Below are 24442 nucleotides of genomic sequence, written 5' to 3'. Positions count from 1 at the left end.
TTAGTGTGAGCTAGCTCACAGTTTTTTAGCTTCCGGCTCACACATTTTTGTCTTAGCTCAAGAAGGAGGGCTCCAGAACAAACTAATTTATGCAGTAGCCAAATTGCTCGCTCACAACTTTAATGCCAGGAGCTCACAAAGTAGAATTTTTGCTCACAAGACCCCACATCTTAGAGGGAACACAGATTCAGACTAGAGGAGGCTTTCCAGAGTCTCAGGTAAAGGTCTTTCACATCACTTACTGCTGATCGTTTTAAATGGAGTTACTGGGGATTGAATGTGGGATCTTCTTTATGCTAAGCAGATGTTCTGCCACTGAACCATGGTCCCTACCCTGCTCAGTTTTTAGTATCAGAAGCTTTAGTATCAGAAGCTGAAGTGAAATATGGGGGAACCGGAAGTGGTGTGACAACTTTGGACTGCTCCGGGAATGGCTCCCGTGTAACAGCCAAATCGCTGGTCTTTTTAGGGACCATTGAACATTCCTGTAGGTGAGCTCAAGCAGGGGGCTTGAACTGGGCACTCCCGCTTGTGGTGGTAGGTGGGTAGAGCCCAGATCGCCCCGATAGAAAAGACCTGGTGAGCGCATCTAATGGCAGCTATTAGTGCCCAGCCGTGATGAACCGGCACAAGCAGGAGACCTGATACTTCATACAACTTGAAAAAGAAAAGACCTTTGTACTGTGAGAGCACAATATCTGAAGAGCCATTGTGGGTTGAAAGCCCGTTTAAACTTTAAAACCCTGAGTAGAAGAAAAAGGAGAGGTGGATATCCCCCCCCTTCTTTTAGTGGCTTGGGAAATTGTAGAACAGTGAGACAGAAAATATTTGGGGCTATAAAGAGACTTGGTTGATACTTGACAACAAACCCTTTAACAGAATATATTAAAACTTTGACCACAGTTTGTATTATAACAATTATAAATAACTTTAAAAAGTGAACCTCTTTTGTTTTTCCTTGGTTGGCATGGACTAGTATATTTTATATAAGAACTCCTACTTCCTTCCTCTTCTCCCTAATTTGGGTGGGCTATTTTTTTTTAATCCTGGATTTCTTTTCTTAAGAATTTCCATTGGATTGCGTTTTTATAACATTTACTATATTTGGATATTATTCTCTTTCCTTTTGTAACTTGAATACCTAGGATTTATCTGTTTGGATTACAATTAAGAATTTCTTCTTTGAAATTTTGGATTTATAAGTGTTTTTTTCCTTTTCTTGTGGAATATTTGTAGTTATTGCTGTCCTGTGAAGATTTTCTATTGGATTACAAAGATGGCTATTTTTCACATGTGGATTACAAATGGAGACATTTAAGTCTCACTGGAAGAAAGAAGATGGACATTTCTCTTAGAACGTCATTTCCGAGTGACTTGGTATTGTTTAGTCTCTTCAAATAGTAACCACAAAATATAAACTGTTCCTTTAGTAATGTAAATAACTTGATAAGTTTTTTTTATTTGCTTAGACTGGGAAAGGTTATTGTATTACTGTGACAGGGAGTGTAAACAAAAATAAGGGCTTTGTTTTTGAAATGGAGGGGTGAGTGATTCTCTGTTCTTAATAGAAAGATTAAAATATGGCTAGAGGCACAAGGAAAGGTTCTGGAGGACCATCTCCAGGACAAACGAAATCTGTGGCCACCAATTTAGCTCAAATTTTAATAAAGGACTTACAAAGTCTGATTCAGGAGGCAGTAGCAGCAGCTGTGGATCCTATTCAAGTAAAACTAGATTCACTTGCCCAACAAGTTACTACACAAACTGAAGAGATCAAGAAACAGATTGCAGATAACAAACAAGAATTGTCTGCTTTGGTGAAAACAACTAGTATGCTGAAAACTAAATCTGAAGAAACAGACTTTCAAATCCAGGCCATGAGGTCCAAGCAGAATACTATGGAAGATTCTCTTATAAAACTGGAAATTGATAAAGCTGCTTACATATTAAGATTCCAGAACATACCAGAGAAAAAGGATGAAGAAATAAAGATTGACATGGCCCATATTCTTGCAAAAGAGGTATACAATGAAATTGATGTGGGCTATAGAATGCCTTCAGCTTACACAAGAAAAAATAAACTACCTATAGAGGTACATGTGAGATTCCATTAAGAGCTATGAGGGATGTGATTCTTAATGCTGCAAATGATACTTCTCTCCAAATAGAAAATACAGAGATTAAAATATTAAAAGAGATTCCTTGGAGAGTACGAGAAAAAAGGAAGGATTATATGGATCTTGCAAATTGCAAGTATACTAAGAAAAAATGGAATTTCATACAGGTGGCTGCTACCAGAAGGCATCCTCTTTACCGTCAAAGGGAAAAGGCACAGAATCAACTCAATATTCAAAATAGAAATAGAAGATTTCTTCAAAACATATGGAAATTACTTGGAAACACAGGAAGAGGAACAGAAAGACAGAAGAAGTAGTTAAGGATTTACAAGGATTCCTGTATTTCCATGATGCTTTGTGCTTTCATGCCAATAAAGGTTTTGTGTGTGTGGATTTACAAGGAGCAACAGGAACTACTGGACAACCTCAAAGGTCTAAGAAAAAAACAGTAAGGATTGTACCATCGCAAATAGTCATGAGACTTCAACAGAAGAATAAAGATGGCATAGAAAACCAATCACAGGATGGATAGAAGAAAAATAAAGCTAATCTCAATTAATGTCAATGGATAGAATACACCCCAAAAAAGAAGATGGATATTTTTGCAATTGAAAAAGATGCAATTGAACGTGATATTTTTGCAAGAAATGCATATTAAATCTTCAAATCAAAGATATTTGGAAATGAAGAAGTTTGGAAAAGTTTTAATCTCTTCAAACAAAGAAAAGAAAAAAAGAGGCCAAGTAACATATGTAAAAGAATACTTACATCCTGAACGAATATATAATTCTGAAGATGGCAGAATCCTGATGGTTCAAATTCAAAGACAAGCTACAACAACTTTGATTGTTAATATATATGTGCCTAATCAACATCATGAAAATCTTACCATCTCTTGCATGACCTTATATCAAAACAAGATTTTGAAGAAATGTGTTTGATTGGAGACTACAATGCAGTATTTTACAGATCTCTAAATAGAAAAACAGAAATTGGAAAACAGAAACAAGGCAATGAACTTCCTAAGAATTTTTTACAGCTTGCAGAAGAATACAATTTGGTGGATTCCTGGAGAGCTAGAAATCCTAAGAAGAAGGACTTTACATACTATTCTGCAAGACACAAGCCATGGTCAAGAACAGATATGTGCTAGATTTCGACAACAATTATAAATGTCTTGATGGAAGCAGAGATATTACCAGGAACATTTGCAGATCACAATCCTTTACTCTTGACATTACAAGATTCACCAAAGAAGAAAAGATAGACTTTGAATACTTTTCTTTTGAAAAATGAAAAATTTGTAGCAGACTCTAAAAAGGAATTTCAATTTTTTTCAAACAAAATATCCAATCAGACATTTCCATTCAAGTTGTATGGGATGCATTTAAGGCCTATGCAAGAGGTTGGATGATTAGAGAGGATGCTCATATTAGGAAACAAAGGCAACAAAAATATACAAATTGGAGAACAACTTAAAAAAGAAGACAAGATGAAACAAAATCCCACAACTGAACAAACATGAATTAATATAAAGATGTTACAACATCAAATTAATTGCTTACTAACACAGGAAATAGCAAAAAAAAATTACCTATGCAAAACAAAACTATTTTGAGTGTGCAAACCAACCAACTAGATGGCTAGTCCATAAACTATGGAAGGAAAGAGCAAAAAGACATATAAAGATACTGAGAGATGAAAAAGGGGAAGAAAAAAATATACCAAGAGATTTGAAAAAGATTATTGAAACTTTTTATGAGAAGTTATACCAAAAAAAAGAGGCCACACAGGAAGATGTTAAAGATTTTTTTTTAAAAAAACAGGACTTTAAAAAATTTACAGAAGAACAAAAGACAAATTTTAATGACCCAATCACTGTTTCTGGACGGCTTTCCGGCTGAATTTGATCAAATTTTTGAAGACCAACTAATAATGCCTCTAAAATATGTAATACAAAATATTATAGTGGAAAATAAAATGCCAGAGACTTGGAACGAAGCCTTAATTACTCTAATACATAAATAAAATGCGGATGAGAGAGAAATTAAAAATTATAGACCAATTTCATTATTAAATCTATGCCTCTATTTTGGCAACAAGACTGAAAAGAATTTTGACACAAATAATACATCAAGATCAAGCAGGCTTCTTACCAAAAAGGCAACTCAGAAAGAACTATATTAAACATCATTGAGTATTTTGAAGCCCACCCAGAGAAACAGATGGCTCTGGTTTTCTTAGATGCCGAAAAAGCCTTTGACAATGTCAGTTGGAACTATATGTTAGAACAACTATTAGCTTGGCAATGTGGAGAGGAGTTCTATATAATGATTAGAGCAATCTGTACCAAACAACAAGCCAAAGTACTGGTTAATGGGGATTCATTAAAAATATTGAAATTAAAAAAGGAAGCAAACAAGGTTGTCCACTTTCCCCGTTACTTTTTATTTTTGTGCTTGAAACATTGAATAATATGATCAGAGAGGACACACAGATTAAAGGTCTGAAAATAAGAGGAGAATAATATAAACTACAAGCTTCTGCAGATGACTTGGTCTTTATTTTAGAAAATCCAATAGATTCTGTGACCCAACTTTTGAAAATGTTACAAGAGTATGGTTAAGTGGAAACGAAATAAAACTTTCTAACAGAGAAGAGTATGGTTGAGTGGCTGGACTGAAAATCAATTGTAATAAAACAAAGGTTCTAACGAAGAATATGACAAAAGAACAAACTCATAAACAGCAAGAAAATTCAGGCATTGAAGTCCAGAAGAAGGTTAAATACCTAGGAATAAATTTAACAAACAGATGTAGTTTGTTATTACAGGACAACTATACAAAACTTTTAAAGGAAATTAAGAATGATTTGGAGAAATGGAAAGATTTGCAAATAACTTTAATGGGAAGAATAGCCGCTATAAAAATGAATATCTTACCAAAGTTTATCTTTTTATTTCAAACAATTCCAATTATTCAACCAAGAATCAAGTTAAAAGTTTTACAAGATGCAAAAGAAAAAGGTGGATTTGCTTTACCGAACTGGCTTTTATATTATAAAGCAGCTGCATTGACTTGGGTGAGAGCAGACTTGCTGGATAATAAAAATCAACTAAAGACAATAGAGAATGTTAAAAAACAAGATATACATTTGAGTTGGTGGGAAAGAGCAAAATTAGAATCTAGATTTGTTAAAGATAAACAAATGGATTTTTATGAAAAACCAATTGAAATACATAAAATATTAATCTATACAGTTGATAAGCTTATTAAGAAATTTTATGTTATAATGTTAGAAATTAAAACACAAGATGAAGTGGTGAAATCTTATGGTTAAATGGGCACAAAATTTGGGGTATAATATTGATTTAGACCAATGGTCCAAGATATGGAAAACAAATATAAAAATTACTAAAGCAGTTTCTTACAATGAAAATATTTATAAAATGTTTTATAAATGGTATATTACGCCAGATAAGTTATCCAAATGTTATCGAATGATTGTTGGAAATGTCAAAAAAATGTTGGTTCCTTTTTTCACATGTGGTGGACTTGAGATAAAAGTAAAACTTTTTGGGCTTGAATACATGAAATATTGCAAAAAATCTTAAAAAGCAATGCATCTTTTGTACCAAAACTCTTTTTATTGAATATACTTCCACAAAATTGTAAAGAACAAGACTCTTATCTTATTTTACATGTAGTTACAACTGCTAGAATATTGTACGCTAGATATTGGAGACACCCTCAAAAGAAGAAATAATAAATATTTTAGTTTTTAGAATGAATGAAGTGGCTTTTAAGACAAGGGTTGTGTTCACTTAGAAGTGTACTGTGAAGATTATATATAATATAATTACAGCATTAGAGAAAGAATTCCTCTGTATTCTATAGACATGTACAACATGTACAGCTTTCAAAGATACGTTTTCTCCAAAATTAATATGTTCTAAAAGTACATGACCCTGATCTGGATAGCCCAGGCTAGCCCTATTTTATAAGCCCTGGTTAGTATTTGAAGGGAGATTACCAAGGAATACCAGGGTCGGTATACAAAGGCAGACAATGGCAAACCACCTCTGAATGTCTCTTGCCTTCAAAACCTCACAGGGTCTCCATAAGTTGGCTGTGACTTGACAGCAAAAGAAAAGTATATGATGATGTTACTTTATTGAAGAGTTTGGTTTTCGATGCTATAAAATTCAACTCTGTATCCAAGTATGTTGTTAGCTCTATTGTGACAACATAAGAATGTTTCTGCCCAAACAATGGCGTCTTCCACATGGGACTGGGATATTGTGGTTTCTCCATTGTTGCTGTGGCTGTAGATGAAGCACAGCAACAATAGGGCTTCCAAGTGGCAAATTTCCCTCCATTTGCTCTGCCCCAATCCCCCAGCAGTGGCCACCACTACCTCGGGCCACCAGGGCTTTGCATTTTTTTAAAAAAGGCACTAGAATATTGTTATAGTGATATAACTATAGGTGTAGCAGGTTCTCTGAATTCCCAGCTTTCATTTTTAAAAAGTAAGTCTATAGACTGTTCTGTTACAATGATATGCCTTTTTTCTTATATCTCTGCAAGTGAAAAGGCTTGAGATATACTTTTAAAAAATGAAAGCGGATAATTCGGAGAACTTGCTACCCCTATAGTTAACATTATATTACTATAGCAATATTCTAGGGCCTTATTTTTTAAAATGTAAAAGCCCTGGTGGCTTGCTATACTACACCTGTTGTTACAACTGCACAGCAGTATAATGATGTTCTAGTACCGATTTTTTAAAAAAAATGTAAAAAAAAACCCATTGTGGGAGGAGGAAATGGCCATCATGGGAACAGGATCAGGGAAAATGACTGACATGGGCCAGAAAATCTGGATTTTCTTATCTACGCAGCAGACATTTAGGTTTTACTGTGATGTTTCCCAAAATTTCAGAGTAAAACATATGTGAGAAAGTTGTGGGGAAATGGGGGGAAATGCTTCCAAAAAGCATTGAACTTGGGGCAGATGACTCATGTAGAGGCCACCAATAATTTATTGAATACCACAAGTTGTTTTCTATTTTCAACTCATTTTTTCTTACCTGTCAAATGACAAAACTTAAACTTGCTTGTAGAAAAATATGGCATTTATCCCTCTAAATTCTATAATATCATATCAATTCTATAACTATGCAAAATAGTGCTATTTATTTAGTTAGTTATTTATTTCTCCCCAGTGGGGACCCAAAGTGGCTTACACTGTTCTCCTCTTCTCCATTTTATACTCACAACAACCCTGTTAGGTAGGTTTGTCATATGCTTACTAAGTTATAAACAATTCATGTATGCTGTTAATACAGTAAAACAAGTATTTCATAATTATATTTCTACAAATTGTTATTTTTTTGTGGTGGGAAACACTTGTTTACCCCATGTTTTAAAAATTTGTTATATTTTATATCTCCATACATTAGTAATTTCTCTGCCTAATAGGTATCATTGTTAAATTGGGCCTTAGTTACAACATAACAACTGCCTGAGGGAGGCAACGAGAACGGTCGCACCAGGGGAGAGCTCTCATGTGACGGCCAGATCGGCAGTTCTTATAGAGGGGTTTGGGGGATCCTGAACTCTAATGAACTTCCTGGAGAGGAGCTCATTGCAAGAGGCTTGACTTGGATTCCTCGTGCGCGGTAGCAAGTGGGTGGAAATCCGAGAGTGCCCCAACATAGGAGCCGACCAAATGCACCCATGTCAGACATGGGTGCCTAGTTGTTTTCCCCCCCCAATTTTGGATTAACATGTTCAACATTTAACAATCAACCAACAAATCCATTTCTCTTTAACTCCTACACCCCCCCCTGATGGCTTCCCGCAATGCTTCCCCCTGCCCACAAACATTTTCTAATTTCAAGGTAGCAATTTTACTTACAGTTCAACCATTTCTACATTTCAACCCTAACAATTATCTAAATACAGTATAGTGTTTTTAACATCCCAATTTCTTTCTAAATATTCTTTAAAATCTTTCCATTCTTCAAAGAAATCTTTATCTTCCTTATTATTCAGCTTCTTTGTTATTTTGTCCATTTCTGCCATATATAGAACTTTTTGTATCCATTCCCATTTATCTGGTATTCTCTCCTGTTTCCAAAATTGTGCATAAGTCATTCTTGCCGTGGTAATTAAATACCATAGCAATGTCTTTTTTTGCTACATTTACTTCTTCCATTTTTAACCCTAGAAGTAGTATCTCCGGTTCTTTCTTAAAGTTACATTTCAGAATTTTTTGCATTTCCTCATGTATTTCTGTCCAATAAGTCACAGCTTTATCACATGTCCACCACATGTGGTAAAAAGAACCTTCTTTTTTCTTACATTTCCAACATTTGTTAGACATATTTTCATTCATGTATGCTATTTTCTTTGGAGTCATGTACCACCTATACATCATTTTATAACAGTTTTCTTTTACATTAGTACATATTGATATCTTAATAGAATTTTTCCATAAATATTCCCAAGATGACATCGTCACCTCCTTATTCATATTTACAGCCCATTTAAGCATTTGTTCTTTTACTGACTCATCTTCTGTAAACCATTTTAACAAAACCTTGTAAAATTTGATATCATTTTTCCCCTTTTACCTCCCACACTGCTTCTATTTCATTTTTTTCCTCTCTAAAGCCATATCTTTTTTTATCCATTCTAAATAAATCTACAATCTGTGCATAGTTCAACCAATAATATTCAAAGTGTAGCTCCTCTCTCTTTCTCATCACAAAGTCTTTTCCTGCTTTTTTCAAAATGTCTCTGTATGGCAACCAATCTTCGCCTTTATGTCTCGAATATGGTGTAATTACTTCTGCAGGAACAATCCATAATGGTCTTGCTTCATAGAAAAATCTTCTGTATCTCAACCAAGTCCCGTATAGCAACCTTTGTATAAAATGATGATTGAAAAAGTTATCCGCCTTTGTCTTTTCGTACCATAAATAGGCATGCCAGCCAAATCTGCAATCATGTCCTTCCAATGCCAACAGCTTTTTATTGTCCAGATTTATCCATTGTTCTATCCAAGTAAAGCAAATTGCTTCGTAGTAAAGTCTGAAATTCGGTAACTGAAATCCTCCTCTTTCTTTATCATCACAAAGAATTTTCATTTTAATCCTTGGTTTTCTTCCTGCCCAAACAAACTTTGAAATCTCTTTTTGCCACTGATTTAGCACTTTAATTTCCTTCAATATCGGGATGGTTTGAAATAGAAACATTAAACGAGGTAAAACATTCATCTTTACCACCGATATTCTTCCCAACAGTGACAAATTCATAGTATCCAATTTTTTCAAATCTTGTTGAATTTTTATCCAAAGTTTCTCATAATAATTCTTATAAAGGTCTATATTTTTCATTGTCAATTCAATTCCCAGATATTTCACCTTCTTAACTACTTCACATTGTAGTTGTTCTTGCAATTCGGCTTGTTGCTGTTTTGTCATATTTTTACATAGCAATTTTGTCTTATTAACGTAAAATCCTGCCAAATCTCCAAAATCTGTTATTCGTTGAATCAAACGTGGTAAGTTATCTCTTGGGTTTTCTGCTAGAAACATCACATCATCTGCAAACGCTCTATATTTGTACAAATAACCTTTAATATTCATACCTTTTATGTCCTTATCTTCTCTTATCTTTGCCAACAATATTTCTAAAACCCATATAAACAGTAATGGGGATAAAGGACAACCCTGCCTAGTTCCTTTTTGTACTTTAAAATATGAAGTAAGGTCTTTGTTCACGTTCAATGCCGCTCTTTGATCCAAATATATTGCCTTAATAATATTTATGAAGGGTTGACCTATTTCCATTTTCTCCAACATTTGAAACATAAAGTCCCAGTTTAAATTATCAAAGGCTTTTTCCGCACCCACAAATAAAAATGCAACTTCTTTTTCTGGGTGTTTATCATAATATTCTACAGCATCGATCACCATTCTTAAGTTGTCTCTGATTTGTCTATTTGGCAAAAAACCAGCTTGTTCTTCTGGTATTACCTCTTTTAAATATTTTTTTACTCTCTCGGAGATTATTTTAGCAAACAACTTATAATCATTATTCAGGAGTGAAATCGACCTATAATTTTTGACATTTGTTAAGTCTTGACCTACTTTTGGAATTAGTGATATATTGGCTTCTTTCCAAGTCTCTGGTATTATTTTAGTTTCTCTTATCTCATTCGATAGAAGTCCAAAAATTGGCGTCAACTCCTCTTTTAATTTCTTATAAAACTTTGCTGTAAATCCGTCTGGTCCCAGAGCTTTCCCCAGCTTTGTGTCTTCCCCAGAGGGGAAGAAATTGGAACCTCAGCCATAACATCAGTGAAGAATAACACCGTGAGTACGCTTAAAGGCAACAACAACAGAAAGTCTACTTGCTTAATGATAAAGCCCCTTTAAAGTTTAAATAGAGAAAGGAACAGAGGGGTGAAGAACTCTTTCCGGTCCCACCCCCCTTCTTCCTGCAGCGGTGACAAAGAGAGCTTCAAGTGCTCCTTAAATGGCTTCCCGGGCAAAAAAGTAAAGAGAAGGCTTTTGTCTGAGACTGTAATAATTTTCCCCTGTTGGAATAAAAAATTGGAGAAGAACTGGCTTTAGCTGCTTTTGGACTTAAAGATTATTATTATTATTTTTTTTAAAAAAACAGGACTTAAAAATTTTTATAGAAGAACAAAAGAAAATTTTTAATGACCCAATCACGAGGCCTGGACGGCTTTTTTCCTGTGAGCATTTATGACGGTGGGGTTTTTCCCGTGGGCTTTTTTCCTAGAACCACCAGGACCAAGCCAAGTTGTGGCAAGGGCTGCATCTTGGCCTGTGGCGTAGAAAGAGGCAGCGGTGGGGAGAGCTGGAGGACCACCACTTCATTGCCTCAGGCACCGGCAAAGGGGACAGGGCTCGGCCCGGCTTGGCTGAGATGCCTCCTTCCCTCCCTTCCCTCGTTGAGCAAAGTGAAGGCCGGCAGGCATCAGTCAGCAGAACAGGTGAAGCGAGCTGCAGCTCCTGGGGCATCCTGCAGGTAGAGCATTGGCTGGGGTGGTTATAGCTGTGGCGGTTGCCCTCTCGGCTGCAACGGCTTCTCCTGGCGTTCCAAACAGCAGTGGCAGCCTCCCTAGGGCTCTCCAGCACATTCTCCCAGCTTAGTAAGCACATTTTCTGCGCAGGCGCAGTGAACGCTATTCTACTTTTTGGTTGTTTTAACCTCCCCCTTATGTTTTTTTTAAGTTTTTAGATTTTTCCTCAGACCTGGTGAGTGGCCCACTTGTGCAGAATAATCTCTTTTCCTTCCATGTACTCCCGATCTGTGCTAATAAGCACATAGGGGGCATGCTGAGAATTAGATATATAGGTAGGGTATAGAATGCTTTAGGGGGAATTCATGCTTCTTTGGTTATTCAGTTTATATAAACATGAAAATGTTCAGAGAGGTGGATGTCACAGTATGACTAGTCTCATGTCTGGAGGCATGTCTATACTCAAGGATTTGAAAAAGTAGAAGTGTAACATTTGTGTAGCAAGGAAGTCGATTAAATAAACAGAGATGGCTTAATTTGGTGCTGTGCTGATACAAAGTATTTCTTTGTCATTGTGGAAAAAGTATTGGCTGAACTTTTACGTTATGATATATATGTAGTCAGCTACCAGAAATTAGATGTAAGCAAAAGAAGACAATATTCTGGCTAAGAACTAAAATAAATAAATAAAACAGTTCACAGAGGAACATGAAATTGGGTACATTCAGTGCTAGCATAATAATTGCCTAGAACGAATAATAATGTTTATAAAGGGAGACCGCCACATTTTCTTTGTTCACTGATTTAATGAATAAATGAATTCTGATATGTGGATTAAAAAGTGTCCTCAATCAAGTAGCAGGGTTTTGTTTTTTTAACGAAATTGTTTTTAAAACATACTGGAGAAAACTGGAAGACAGGTGTGCAAAAGAAGTGTTCTCTCTTCTCTGTCTTGCTCACGCAGGAAGTTATACATCTCCAGGTGAATGTTTGGGGGGCACGTGCAAGCATTTTCTGAAACCAGTGTAGGGGGCAAAATTGGAGTCTACACTGGCAGGGGGGCAATTGGCAGCAGTGTTCTGTTGAGGGGACTGCATGATTGGATACATTTTGTTGGTTAAAAATTGCATGGTTCTTTGACTTGGACATTTTAGAGACTGATCTAAATTAGAAAGGGGCTGCTGTTGTCCTTATTTTGTGGTAAGGTGCTGTACAGCCCATTCAGTGAGGCAATCCATTACCAGAAATATAAAATTAAAGAAAAAGAGAAGAGAACATGCACCTGTAGCTGTGCCCTCTATGTCAAATTAGTAAAACCATTTAACATTTTTGGAATTTGTTACTTTTCAGTCTCAAGGATGCAAGCCCTAACATGTCAGTCAGGGTGGACTGTATTTGTTTGGGTGTCTTACCTTATCCATCAAACCTCTCCCCCTTCTTTCTGAAAGTGTTTCAGAGGCCTGAGGAAAAGACTGCATTCAAATAAACACAGCAGGAGCCAGGTTCACTTGTCACTACTTCCTATGGTGAGGAGGAATGAGTCCTCCACAGGGCTTTCCTGCCTTTCCCAGTGATAAAGGAGAGGGCAGAACCACCACCCCCTATATCGGAAAGCCTGAACACCAGGTTGTGACGTCATCAAAGGTAGTCATAACAGTCCCTGAACTCTGCAGTTGCCAGCTACTTTCACAAGTGTTTTAACTTGCAGTTTCTTGTGTACTCAACAAGATATTCTCTTGATTCTTTCACTGCAGTATTCACACTAGCTCACAGTGTAACTGAGTTCATTTTCCCTTGCATATTTGAGTGTATGTTTCGTATAATTTACAAGCATATAATAGGGGAAAGTGGTGGATATCTGTTGTATGATGGTATCTCTCCTTATAATAATTCAGTAAGACGCAGACTGACGCAGAGGAGAGAAAATGCGCACTGTTAGTGTATCACCGGCTGCGCTGTCCCTCAAAACCTTCCCCGGTGTCCATTGGCCATGTCCCCTAACCCCGCCTCAGACACAGCTTCACGCCTCCGACTCTTCAGGCTGGGGGGGGGAGTGCAGAGCGCGCTCAGAGCCACAGGACCGGACGAGCGGCCGCCCAGGGCCGGCGCTCTCCTCTCCCGCTGCCGCCTCCTCCTCCCCTTCCGACTGCCGCCCGCACAGCAGGGCTTGCTGCTGCCTTCGGGGCTGCCGTGCTCCTCCGGCTGAGCAAGCCCGCAGGTTTCTCTCCTGGCCCAGCCCGGCTGGCCCACAGTCGCCGCGCCTACACATCCTGCACGGAAAGGGGGCGAGAAAGAGCGGTGGCTGCGGAGCCTGCTGCTGCCTCCCGCTGCTGGGGCCGCTCCGGCCCCACGGAGCCTTCCGTATTCCCCCGCACTTTGGGGCGGGGGGCTGCGCGGGCAACTTTCCAAGCTCCTGGCCCTTAACGTGGTGAGTGAGCGATGTGGGACCTGCATTGAATGCTTTGCTATGGGGCCCCTCGGCCCGGCCCTGCTGTCTACCTTTCTTTCCCCACCGGCCCACCCACTCACCCTACCTTTCTAGGGGCCCATTGTCTCCGGTCTCCGGCCACAATGGGCTTTGCTCCCTAGTTGTCACATAATACTAAGAGTTTAATAACTTTTGATTTTGAGTATTACTTTTTATCTCCCATTGACACAGCATGAGATATTAATATGTACAAACTCATACTTAGGTAAGACGTTTTCACATACAGTAAACTTCAATTATAATCTCCAGTTACCAAAAAAAGCAGCTACACTGCGTATTGGTGTACAAAGTTCATGTGAGTACATTCACAAACGTTCAAGGGAACCAACAAATGTAATAGTAAGACAGTACAACATTCAATCTTCCTATGGAACTTCTTTTGAGTAAATTAGAGGAAAATATAGAAACTTCACATTGTGGCCTTCAATGAATCTAAATTTCACCAGTTGTCATTTCAACTCACGTTGTTGCGGTTCAGGGGCAAATTAATGTGGAAGGCAACTACATCACTTCTGCAAAGTTTTCAATTTCCTGTGATGTCGGTGCCTGACAAACCTCCATGCACCCAAGGCTTTGTTCTTACTTTCCTACTCCGAAAGTCATTCATAGGCATCTACTGCTCCTGGATTGTTTCACCCTCCTTTGCTCCAGTAACAAACCAGTTAAGTGAACTGTTGTCATTTCCATTTCAAAGGAAAGAGAGATGAAGATAAAAGAGCAGCGAGGAGCCCAAGGGTGCACAACAAGTTCATGGGTTATCGGAAATGTCTCTCCCAGCTTACAGGCAAACCCTCTAGCTGTTGTACAACACAAACTCCCTGGCTTCAAAGGCTGCTATTCTATTACATTCTCCCCAAAAATGTACAGATATTATCCATTTGGGATCCTGCCTATTTCTCTGCCACACATTGGAGAGGTATTGTGAGACCCATCACCCTGTCACCAGGGCAGAGTCCTCCAGTTCCAAGCAGCCTGGAGCTGAATCCAGACTAAATGGGCAATGTCAAATGCCCCCCATCCACTGCAGATTTCCTTCATGCCATTCCCTCAGGGTCCCCTATCCCCCCAGAACAGCATTTCAAGCAGATCACTAGGCTGCAGTGGGAAGGGTGGGGGCAGGAAAGTTCCATTCTGATGATGGAAAATTTAGTTTGACTCTATGAATGGATGAACACAGGCCCGCCTTATACTGAATCAGGCCACTGGTCCATCAAGGTCAGTATTATCTACTCAGACTAGCAGGAGCTCAGGTGGAGGTCTTTCACATCACTTACTACTTTATCCTTTTCACTGAGATGCTGGAGATTGAAATGAGGACTTTCTGCATGCGAAGCAGATGCTCTACCGCTAAGCCACAGCCCCTCCCATAAACCTATCCCTTCACATGCATGCTGTGCACACTGTTGGCTAATTGTGCTCATTGTATATTGTCAACCAGTTGCTTTGAGTCTATTCCTGGCAACTGCCACAGAAAAGATGGGGAATGATCAGAGGAAGCCTGAGGCTCTTCTTCTGATTCTCCTTCATCACAGATGGAAGCAACTTGCCTGCTATGCAGGAAGAGGAAACAAACCCACCACTAGAACAAAGTTCTATTCAAGGCACGAGTTTTCATTTGCACATACACTTCCTCAGATACACTGAAATGGAAATTGATAGTTCATATATATAGACATTGTTATATGCTAATTTGCTGTTCACCTATGTAGAGGCATGTGTGTGTGTGTGTGTGTGTGTGTGTGTGTGTGTGTGTGTGTGTGAACAGTTAACTTCCATTTCAATGTCTCTGAGGAAGTGTGCGTGCACACAAAAGCTCATACCTTGAATAAAACTGTGTTGGTCTTAAAGGTGCCGCTGGACTCTAACTTTGTTCTATTGCTTCAGACCAACATGGTTGCCCACCTGGAACAAGTCCATCACTGTCACTGCAAAAGCCAGCCACTTTCAAGGAGATAGAAAAGGCCAAAAAAACCTCTGGCATTAGCCAGGACATTAAAACAAACCCTTCGCTTGTTGACTTAAAGCATTCCCCCATGATCCATCTTTATTAAGTTGCCAGGTTTGTGCACAATTTCCATGGGCACCAACATTCCTGCCAGATCCGATGATGAATGTAGAGTGGAATTCAGTCTCTCATTGTGACCCTCTGAAATGCCAGCCTCATGGGGGGAGAGAATAATAACCTTCTCTTTTCTGATTGGCAGGGCACATAAGCCTTTACAACATGTCCCTGAACCAACGGTAAAAGGCTGGGCCAGCAGCCTACCAAGACTATTGATTAAGGAAGAGGTCCATATGCCAAAGATAACAGAAAACCAAGTGTGTATCCACACATCTCTGGCTATTGTACTATAGCAATCATTCGCAATTGGGTTAGATTTGTTTACACAGGAATATCCAGTTGCAAATGACTGCTATAGCACCAAGACCCCCCCAACTGAGTCCTTCTGATCGGCTGCCTTACCCCCCCTTCCCATCCCACTCAGGTCAGATTAACTTTTTCGAGCCTCCCCCTCCCTCCAATCTCTCGGTATTCCATTCCAAAATGAGGGGGGGGGGAACCCTGATTTTTGCAAGCGTCTCTCTTTTGCAAAGACGGGGGGAGGGGGGAGGGAGGGGAAAGGGAAGCTTCGGGGAATCACCCACCACGTCCAGAGTTCTCCAAAAACAAGCAAGACGAATCCTCTTCCTTCCGAGAAAATAAAGACGACCACTGTGCAAAAAAACAAAACAACCCCCCCCCAAACCCCCAAACCAACTCCAGAAAGCCTCCCTCGTTTTTGCAAAGAGAAAACCAGCCCGGGAGAAAGAGACCAACGTCGTCTTCTCCTGCTCGAGTTAGCCACACAGGGAATGTTATGACTACCCTGGTCGCCATTGCTGTGACGTCACGACCTGGTGTTCAGGCTTTCCATCTATAGGGGGTGGTGGCAGAGCACCCTTCCCTTAGTTCTCTCTCTACCACTGACTGATTCTGCGTTGGCTTTTCCCTCTGTTGTTTTGCGAAACCCATGTTGGAACAGAAATTCCCCTCTGCATTCCATGCTGTTTTCACTTCCTTCGATCATCAGATTTTATGGTACCCTCCAGACTGCATGTCACTTTGACTTTCTTTGATAATCGGATTTTATGGTACCTTCTGCATAGCTTTCTGGCTTTTCAGGGGTGACTTTGCAGTCAGTATGGCATTGCTCCGAGGTATTTGAATGTGGTTTTGAGCTGCACTTTTCCCTCCCAGTTGAGAAAATGTGAAGTGAATGTTAGATGCAGAATTGCCCACTGTGGAGAGGAAATTGCAGCCTTTGGGCATTTCCTGTGAATTTGCTAAAATTGAACCAGTATGAAGCTGGCCCCAGGATCTGCATGCTGTGGGGAAGTCTCTCCCCATGGCTTGGATCTACCAGTAATTCCTGAATATATCTGGGATTTTCTCAGGATTTTTTTCGGTTTTCCCAAGATCCATGGCTAGCAGATTGCTCCCTGCGGCACAGCAGCTTCTGGGCCTGGCTTCTTGTGCAGCCCAGTTTAAACCGGGCTACATGAGAAGCCAGCCCCAAACCAAGCTGGCGGGAACAGCTGATCCTTGGGCTGTCTTCTGCAGTCCCCTTTAAACTGTAAAGGAACTGTAGTAGAAACCTGACAAACAGCTGAAACCCGACAAACATTGCTCCCTCCTCTCTGCTGTTTTTGAATCAACCAGTAATTCCTGAATATATCTGGGATTTTCTCAGGATTTTTTCCAGTTTTCCCAAGAAAACCTGAATACATTTGGGAAGCTGAAATATAGGTATTTTTCAGGTGCAATTTCAGCTTGGGTAGATCCAAATGCACACCCCTAATACAGACTCTGTTTACTGTGAGTCTTTCTATCTCTAAAAAGGAAAGCAGAACCACGGAGGGGGTCAGGAGCTGTTTATATACAGCTGTTATTTATTTAGCAAAGCATCTTTCCACCCAGCCAAACCGAAGCAAATAACAGTGTATGCATGGCGCCATCCAGGGCAGCATGAGCCAGTACTTTGCAGGGATCTTAGAAACCAGAAGTTGCTAGCTGTTCCAGCAGAAAGTGATCAGAGATCTGCTGATGGATCATGGACTACTTTGGGAGGTTTTAAATTTTTATTACAGATGCTGAGGGAGGGGGAATCAATTTAAGCACCACTTGTGTTAATGGCTGTAATGACTTCTGATGCTTTTAGCATCCAGACAGAAGATTCCACAGTGGGCTACCAGACTACTGTAACAATAAGAGCTTTCGAAGTGACTTGACATTGCAGGTCAAGGCCTTATTTTCTTCAGTTCTGACTTGCTTATTTAGTTCTGTGACTGAGAAGTCAGTGTGGAGCATTTACAGGGAAGATATGGAGGTGTAATTCTGCTCCTGTTTAAAAACATAATTTGTAATATCTTGTTCAGTTTTAGGTGTACATAATGAATTTAGAGAGGAGTGGAATAATTAATTGCAATCTTTTTTCTTGATAAAATTCACAATGCAGAAGAATATGTGTAACAGATTCAGTCACTTTTCTAGAACAGGGACAATATCCCTTCTGCAGTGGCAATTGAGAAAATCTGCCAAATAACACTGTGGAAGGAAATGCATCGAAGCGTGCTCTCAAAAAGGTCCATCTATATCTCTCATAAATGATATTCGAGAGGTATGAAGCTGATGTATAATTCGGCCACGTTTTCAAACTGCTGTAGTTTATAGGGAGCATCGCTTCATCGTTTTGAGATTTAATAGGTGAATGAATCAAAATTCTGTTGCAAGAAGGATGTGTGGGATAAGGACCCCCAAACAACATGTATACAAATCTGAGTCTCTGGGTGAGCATGTTGGGACTGCCACAAGGCTAATTGTGTGATGTATCCCAGCAGTACTCATATAAAGGCACAATTTGTGAGAACTTGTATAGATGTACCTCTTTACCTTTACGTGTGCTGAAATTGTAAAAGCACTATGAATACCATGTGAGCAAAAGGCTTTGTTTCTTCATTTATACCTTGCCTGTCTCCCCAGTGGGGAACCCAGTGCAACTTCTATCCTTCTCGCCTTCATTTAATCCTCACAGCAACCTTGTGAGGGTTGATACTGTGTGACTGACCCATGGACATACAGCAAGCTTCTGTGGTAGAATGGGGACCTGAACTCGGGTTTCCCAGATCCTAGTCTGTAACTCTAATCATTGCATCACACTGGCAGAACACACTCTTTATTATGTTCTTTGTTCCCTCATTTGTATGAAAACACAATGTACAGAGAAATGGTATTGAGGTGCCTAAAGGAAAGTCTGCCATAGTCTCTCTTCCTCGGGAGAGGGGTTTAAAGATTCCTTTGCTGGTATCCCAGCATGTACAGGAATTATTTGGTTGATGTGGAGCCAACGTTGTGGGCAAATAGAACCTCAGTCTGATCAGGCAGTGGCCTCAGCACAATCCCAGGGTTACATTTAAGGAAAGTAGGTTCAGGTTAAATTGGGTTAATTTTGTATTGTGTGACATGGTTTTCTGTTTACAAACATTTTTAGAAACATATTGGAATAATTAGCAGCCTATTGCTGTTTGACAACCGATTCTTTTCTTTTCTTTTTAGTTTGTGCAGAAGCTTATAATCCTGATGAAGAGGAAGATGACACTGAAACAAGGGTATGTTGTGCTTTTCTAGTCTCAGGAGACAGATTTTTAAAAAATAAGGGTACATTATGCATATATTATAAACTGTTTAAAAAGATTTTTCTTTCATAACTCATATTGAATGTCCTTTTAATAGCAAAAGCAGATGTTTTATTGGTAGTATATCATTTTTCTTCAAAATCTCGAGGAAAGCTGATATTTTAAGGGAAAGTGATAAAATTTATTCATCTTCAAAAAAGATTTGCTGATTGGTACTATCAAAGACAACATTCAGTCGGGAACCAGCCTGCTAATAGTCTGAGGCTAGTCAGCGAAGACCATTAATGGGCAATGGCCAGCCAAGGGATACCAGTGCTCCTGGGGAGGGGAAAGTATTGCGGTGGGACCAGGCAAAAATGGAAAGGAAGGGAACGTAGACGGGCTCGGTCCCCTTTGAGCCTGCGTCACATCCTGAAGGTAGTACGTAGTAGAGCTAGAATTATTGACCCCTCTCCGCCATTGGTGTTGTGCAATGCCAGGTCCATAAATAATAAGACCACGGTCCTTCATTACTTTCTGTCAGAACAGGACACGGATCTGGCATGTGTGACCAAGACCTGGGTGCAAGATGGGGAGACCGTAACTCTCTCCCAGTTAGGCCCTCCTGGACATGTGTTTCCTCTAAACTGAGCTAGCGTGAGCTAGCTCACAGTTTTTTAGCTTCTGGTTCACACATTTTTGTCTCAGCTCGGGAAGGATGGCTCCAGAGCAAACTAATTAATGCAGCAGCCAAATCGCTTGCTCACAACTTTAATGCCAGTAGCTCACAAAGTAGAAATTTTGCTCACAAGACTCCACAGCTTAGAGGGAGCATTGCTCCTGGGTTCTCCTTCAGCAATCCCAGACTAAGGGGCGGGGGGCAGGAGTGGCTTTGTTCATTCGGGAGGATCACACCTTCAGAGTACTCCCGCCGATGAAGCTCACCGGCATAGAGTGTGCTGGCTTTGTGTGGGAAGCCGGGGAGAGTTTGGCTGTTTGGCTCGTGTACCATCCGCCCAATGCACCAGCAAATAGTCTGCCATCCCTGCTAGAGGCCGTTATCAGGCTGGGCACTGGAGCATCCTAGACTGATAGTCCTGGGTGACTTCAATGTCCATGCCAACGATGCGACCTCCACGCAGGCAATGGACCTGGTGTCCCACTAATCGAGCAAGGCACATGCTCAATTTGATTGTTGTGGCGGGGGTTACAGTGTACTGAATTATTGCCATGGCAGTTCCATGGTCGGACCACCATGCCCTGAAGGCCCGTGTGAACATGGCGCCTTGACCCTGTTTGGGCGGCGAGCGTATTTTAGCTCGCCTGTGGAACCAAATGGACCCTATGTGGTTCCAAATGGCCCTGTGGGATCCGATGCCCCCTGGCGGCTCATTGGATGAGCTTGTCGAGGACTGGCAAAACTGAATCTCGGCAGCCATCGATGAGATCGCTCCCCGACATCGTCGGCACCCCCGCCCTAAACTCGCTCCATGGTATACACAGGAGCTGAGATCGATGAAGTGGGAGCTTAGACGGCTGGAGAGACAGTGGCGATGCGCTCGGGGTGAAGCAACAAGAGCATCCTATAGGACGTTTATGAGATGCTATGAGATGGCAGTCACTGTGGCAGTGAATTCCATGTGTTAATCACTCTTTGGGTGAAGTACTTCCTTTTATCTGTTCTAACCCGACTGTTCAGCAATTTAATTGAGTGCCCACGAGTTCTTGTATTGTGAGGAAGGGAGAAAGGTACTTCTTTCTCTACCTGCTCTATCCCATGCATAATCTTATAAACCTTGATCATGTCACCCCTCAGCTGTCATTTCTCCAAGCTAAAGAGCCCCAAGCGTTTTAACCTTTCTTCATAGGGAAAGTGTTCCAACCCTTTTATTCTAGTTGCCCTTCTCTGCACTTTTTCCAATGCTATAATTTTATTGCACACTGTCTCAACATTTTCAGTGAGTTATCCACTATGACTCCAAGATCGCTATCTTAGTCAGTCTCTGCAAGTTTGGACCCCATCGATGTGTATTTATATTTAGGATTTTTGGCTCCAATGTGCATCACTTTGCACTTGGCCACACTGAACCCCATTTGCCACATTGACGCCCACTCGCCCATCCTTGACAGATCCCTTTGGAGTGCCTCACAATCCTCTCTGGTTCTCACCACCCTGAACAACTTCATTTAATTTGCAAATTTAGCCACTTCAGTGCTTACTCCAAATCATTAATGAACAAGTTAAAAGGCATTGGACTGAGTACTGATCCCTGTGGTACCCCACTGCTTACCACCCTCCACTGAGAAAATTTCCCATTTATACTCTCTGTTTCCTATTAATTAGCCAGTTTTTGATCCACAAGAGGACTTGTCCTTTTATCCCATGACTATTGAGCTTTTGATGAGGAAATTTATCAAAAGCTTTCTGGAAGTCAAGGTAAGCTATATCTATTGGGTCCCCCTTGTCCACATGTTTGTTCACTCTCTCAAAAAGCACTAACAGGTTAGTGAGACAAGATCTTCCCTTAAAGAACCCATGCTGAGTCTGCCTCAATAGTTTTTGTTCATCAATGTGCCTACTAATTCTTTCCTTAATAACAGTTTCCACCAATTTACCCGGTATCGACGTCAGACTGACTGGCCTGTAATTTCCTGGATCTCCTCTGTAACCCCTTTTAAAGATGGGACTGATATTAGCTACCTTCCAGTTTCAGGAATGGAGGCAGATTTTAATGAAAGATTACAGATTTTTGTCAGGAGATCCACAAGTTTACATTTGAGTTCTTTCAGAACTCTTGGATGCATGCCATCCGGGCCTGGTGATTTATTAATTTTTGTCTATCAGTTGTAGGACCTCCTCTCTCATCACCTCAATCTGACTTAGGTCTTTCAACACCCCTTCTGGATTGTTTCAGTCCACTCAGCCTAGAGGAGGTTGACAAATTACTCTCATCTGCTCGCCCAACCACTTGTAGCCTCGACCCATGCCCATCATGGCTAATTAAAGCTGGCCATGATGGGTTACAAGGTGCACTATGGGAGATCATCAACAAGTCCCTAGTAGAGGGACTGTCCCTAGTGCACTAAAGGAGGCAGTGGTCTGTCCTCTCCTAAAAAAACCATCCCTGGATCCGGCCGAATTAGTCAACTACCGGCCGGTATCAAATCTGCCCTACCTGGGCGAATTGATCGAGAGGGTGGTGGCGACTCAGCTGCAGGGTTTTTTGGATGACACCTCTGTATTAGATCCCTTCCAGTCCGGTTTCTGACCAGGCCACGGGACAGAGACGGTCCTGGTCACCCACACAGATGACCTCCGGAGGCATCTGGATCGAGGCAGTATGGCAGTGTTGTTGTTAGACCTGTCAGCAGCGTTCAACATGATCGACCATCAACTACTAATCCACCACCTCTCTGACACCGGGATTCAGGGGTCTGTCTTGGAATGGCTTTCCTCATTCCTTCAGGGTCGGGGACAAAGGGTGGCCATTGGGGAACAGCTATCCGGAAGGCATTTCCCCAGTGTTATTTAACATCTATATGCACCCCCTTACCCAGATTGCCCGGAGTCAAGGGCTGGGTTGTCATCAATGTGCGGACGACACCCAGCTCTATCTGTTGTTGGACGGCCAGTCAGACTCTAGTCCGGGAGATCTGGGCCTGGCATTGAAAGCTGTGGCTGGTTGGCTTAGACTGAGTCGACTGAAATTGAATCCGATGAAGACGGAGGTCCTGTGCTTGAGCCGGGGCGGACCAAGGTTAGGGATCACACTCCTGATCTTCAATGGGGCGCCTTTGGTGCCAGCGCCAGAGGTTAGGAGCTTGGGAATGCTCCTGGATGCCTCCTTAACGATGAAGGACCAGGTAGCAGCCACTGCGAAGTCTGGCTTTTACCATCTGTGGCTGATTAAAAGGCAGACTTCGCAGTGGCTGCTACCTGGTCCTTCATCGTTAAGGAGGCATCGTTAAGGAGGCATCCGTTAAACCTTCCTTGAACGCAACGACCTGGCGACAGTGATCCACACAATGGTCACCTTGATATTGGATTACTGCAATGCTCTCTACATGGGGTTGCCCCTGTCCCAAATCTGAAAGCTGCAGCTGGTGCAGAATGCGTCAGCGAGGTTGTTGTTGTGTTTTCCTATATGGGAGCACATCCAGCCTGCCCTAAAAGCACTGCACTGCCTGCCTGTAGCATACCGGATTCGGTTGAAGGTGCTGGTTCCTACCTTTAAAGTCCTATATGGTCAGGGACCGATCTACCTAAGGGATCGCCTTTCCCCATATGTTCCCCAGAGAGCTCTAAGATTGGGATCCCATAATCGTCTGGCCCTCCCAGGCCCTAAAGAAGCCAGGCTGGCTATGATGAGGGCCAGGACCTTTTCTGTGGCGGCCCCTTGCTGGTGGAACGAGCTCCTGGATGACATCAGGGCCCTGCGAGACCCTTTAGAGTTCCGCAGGGCCTGTAAAACGGAGCTCTTCCACCAGGATTTGGACTAGGGTGCCGCCTCCCAATATTGTGGCCCTGGCCCTAACATTAGCATGAACCTAATAACTAACAGCCTGGCAAGAACTCAGTCTATGTGGCAGCTGAAGATTTGGATGCCAAGAGAACGCCATTACCGTTTACCAGCGTTTATGTTACTAGCACCTATGATTTTATGCTGTGTGTTTTATTTAAATTTTGTGTTTTAATCATATCTTCCATACACACACACACACACACACACACACACACACACACACACGTTCTGTAAGTCGCCCTGAGCTGTGCAGGGAGGGTGGGATGCAAATTTAATAAATAAAAAAATAAACATTTCAAAATATTATGGGAAGTTTCCTGGAAGATGGAGAGAAAATCATCTTAACTAGGTAAGCTACAAGAGATTACTGATCAGGGTCTCCTGTGCTGTCCTTTGCTCTTGTTCTAAGCAGCCATAGGGACCTGAATATTACTGGGAGGGACTGGAAGAGGGATTTACCCTACTTCCCCTCCATCATACCACTTTACTGATCTGAATCAACCCCCTCCCCCAAATACACTTGGAGTCTCATTTCTTCTTTTTCTTACAAGGGAAACTAATCATTATTAGTTTGCTTTTACTAAACCTTTATGAAAATTTAGT

General features: G+C 41.0%; 1 protein-coding gene across 1 annotated transcript in view; it reads left to right on the top strand.

Moving 5' to 3' along the window:
* PRKAR2B (protein kinase, cAMP-dependent, regulatory subunit type II beta) overlaps positions 1–24442 on the top strand; it is a 93370-nt gene that overhangs the window by 54798 nt on the left and 14130 nt on the right. The window contains exon 3 of the mRNA XM_015409548.1: positions 19258–19310. Within this exon, the coding sequence (XP_015265034.1) occupies positions 19258–19310 (53 nt within the window). The remainder of the gene's footprint in view (positions 1–19257; positions 19311–24442) is intronic.

The sequence above is a fragment of the Gekko japonicus genome, unplaced genomic scaffold (genome assembly GCF_001447785.1).
Source record: "Gekko japonicus isolate JY-2015 unplaced genomic scaffold, Gekko_japonicus_V1.1 scaffold1374, whole genome shotgun sequence".
Taxonomy (NCBI): domain Eukaryota; kingdom Metazoa; phylum Chordata; class Lepidosauria; order Squamata; family Gekkonidae; genus Gekko; species Gekko japonicus.
Note: the sequence above shows the minus strand (reverse complement) of the source record. Positions and strands in the feature narration are given on the sequence as shown.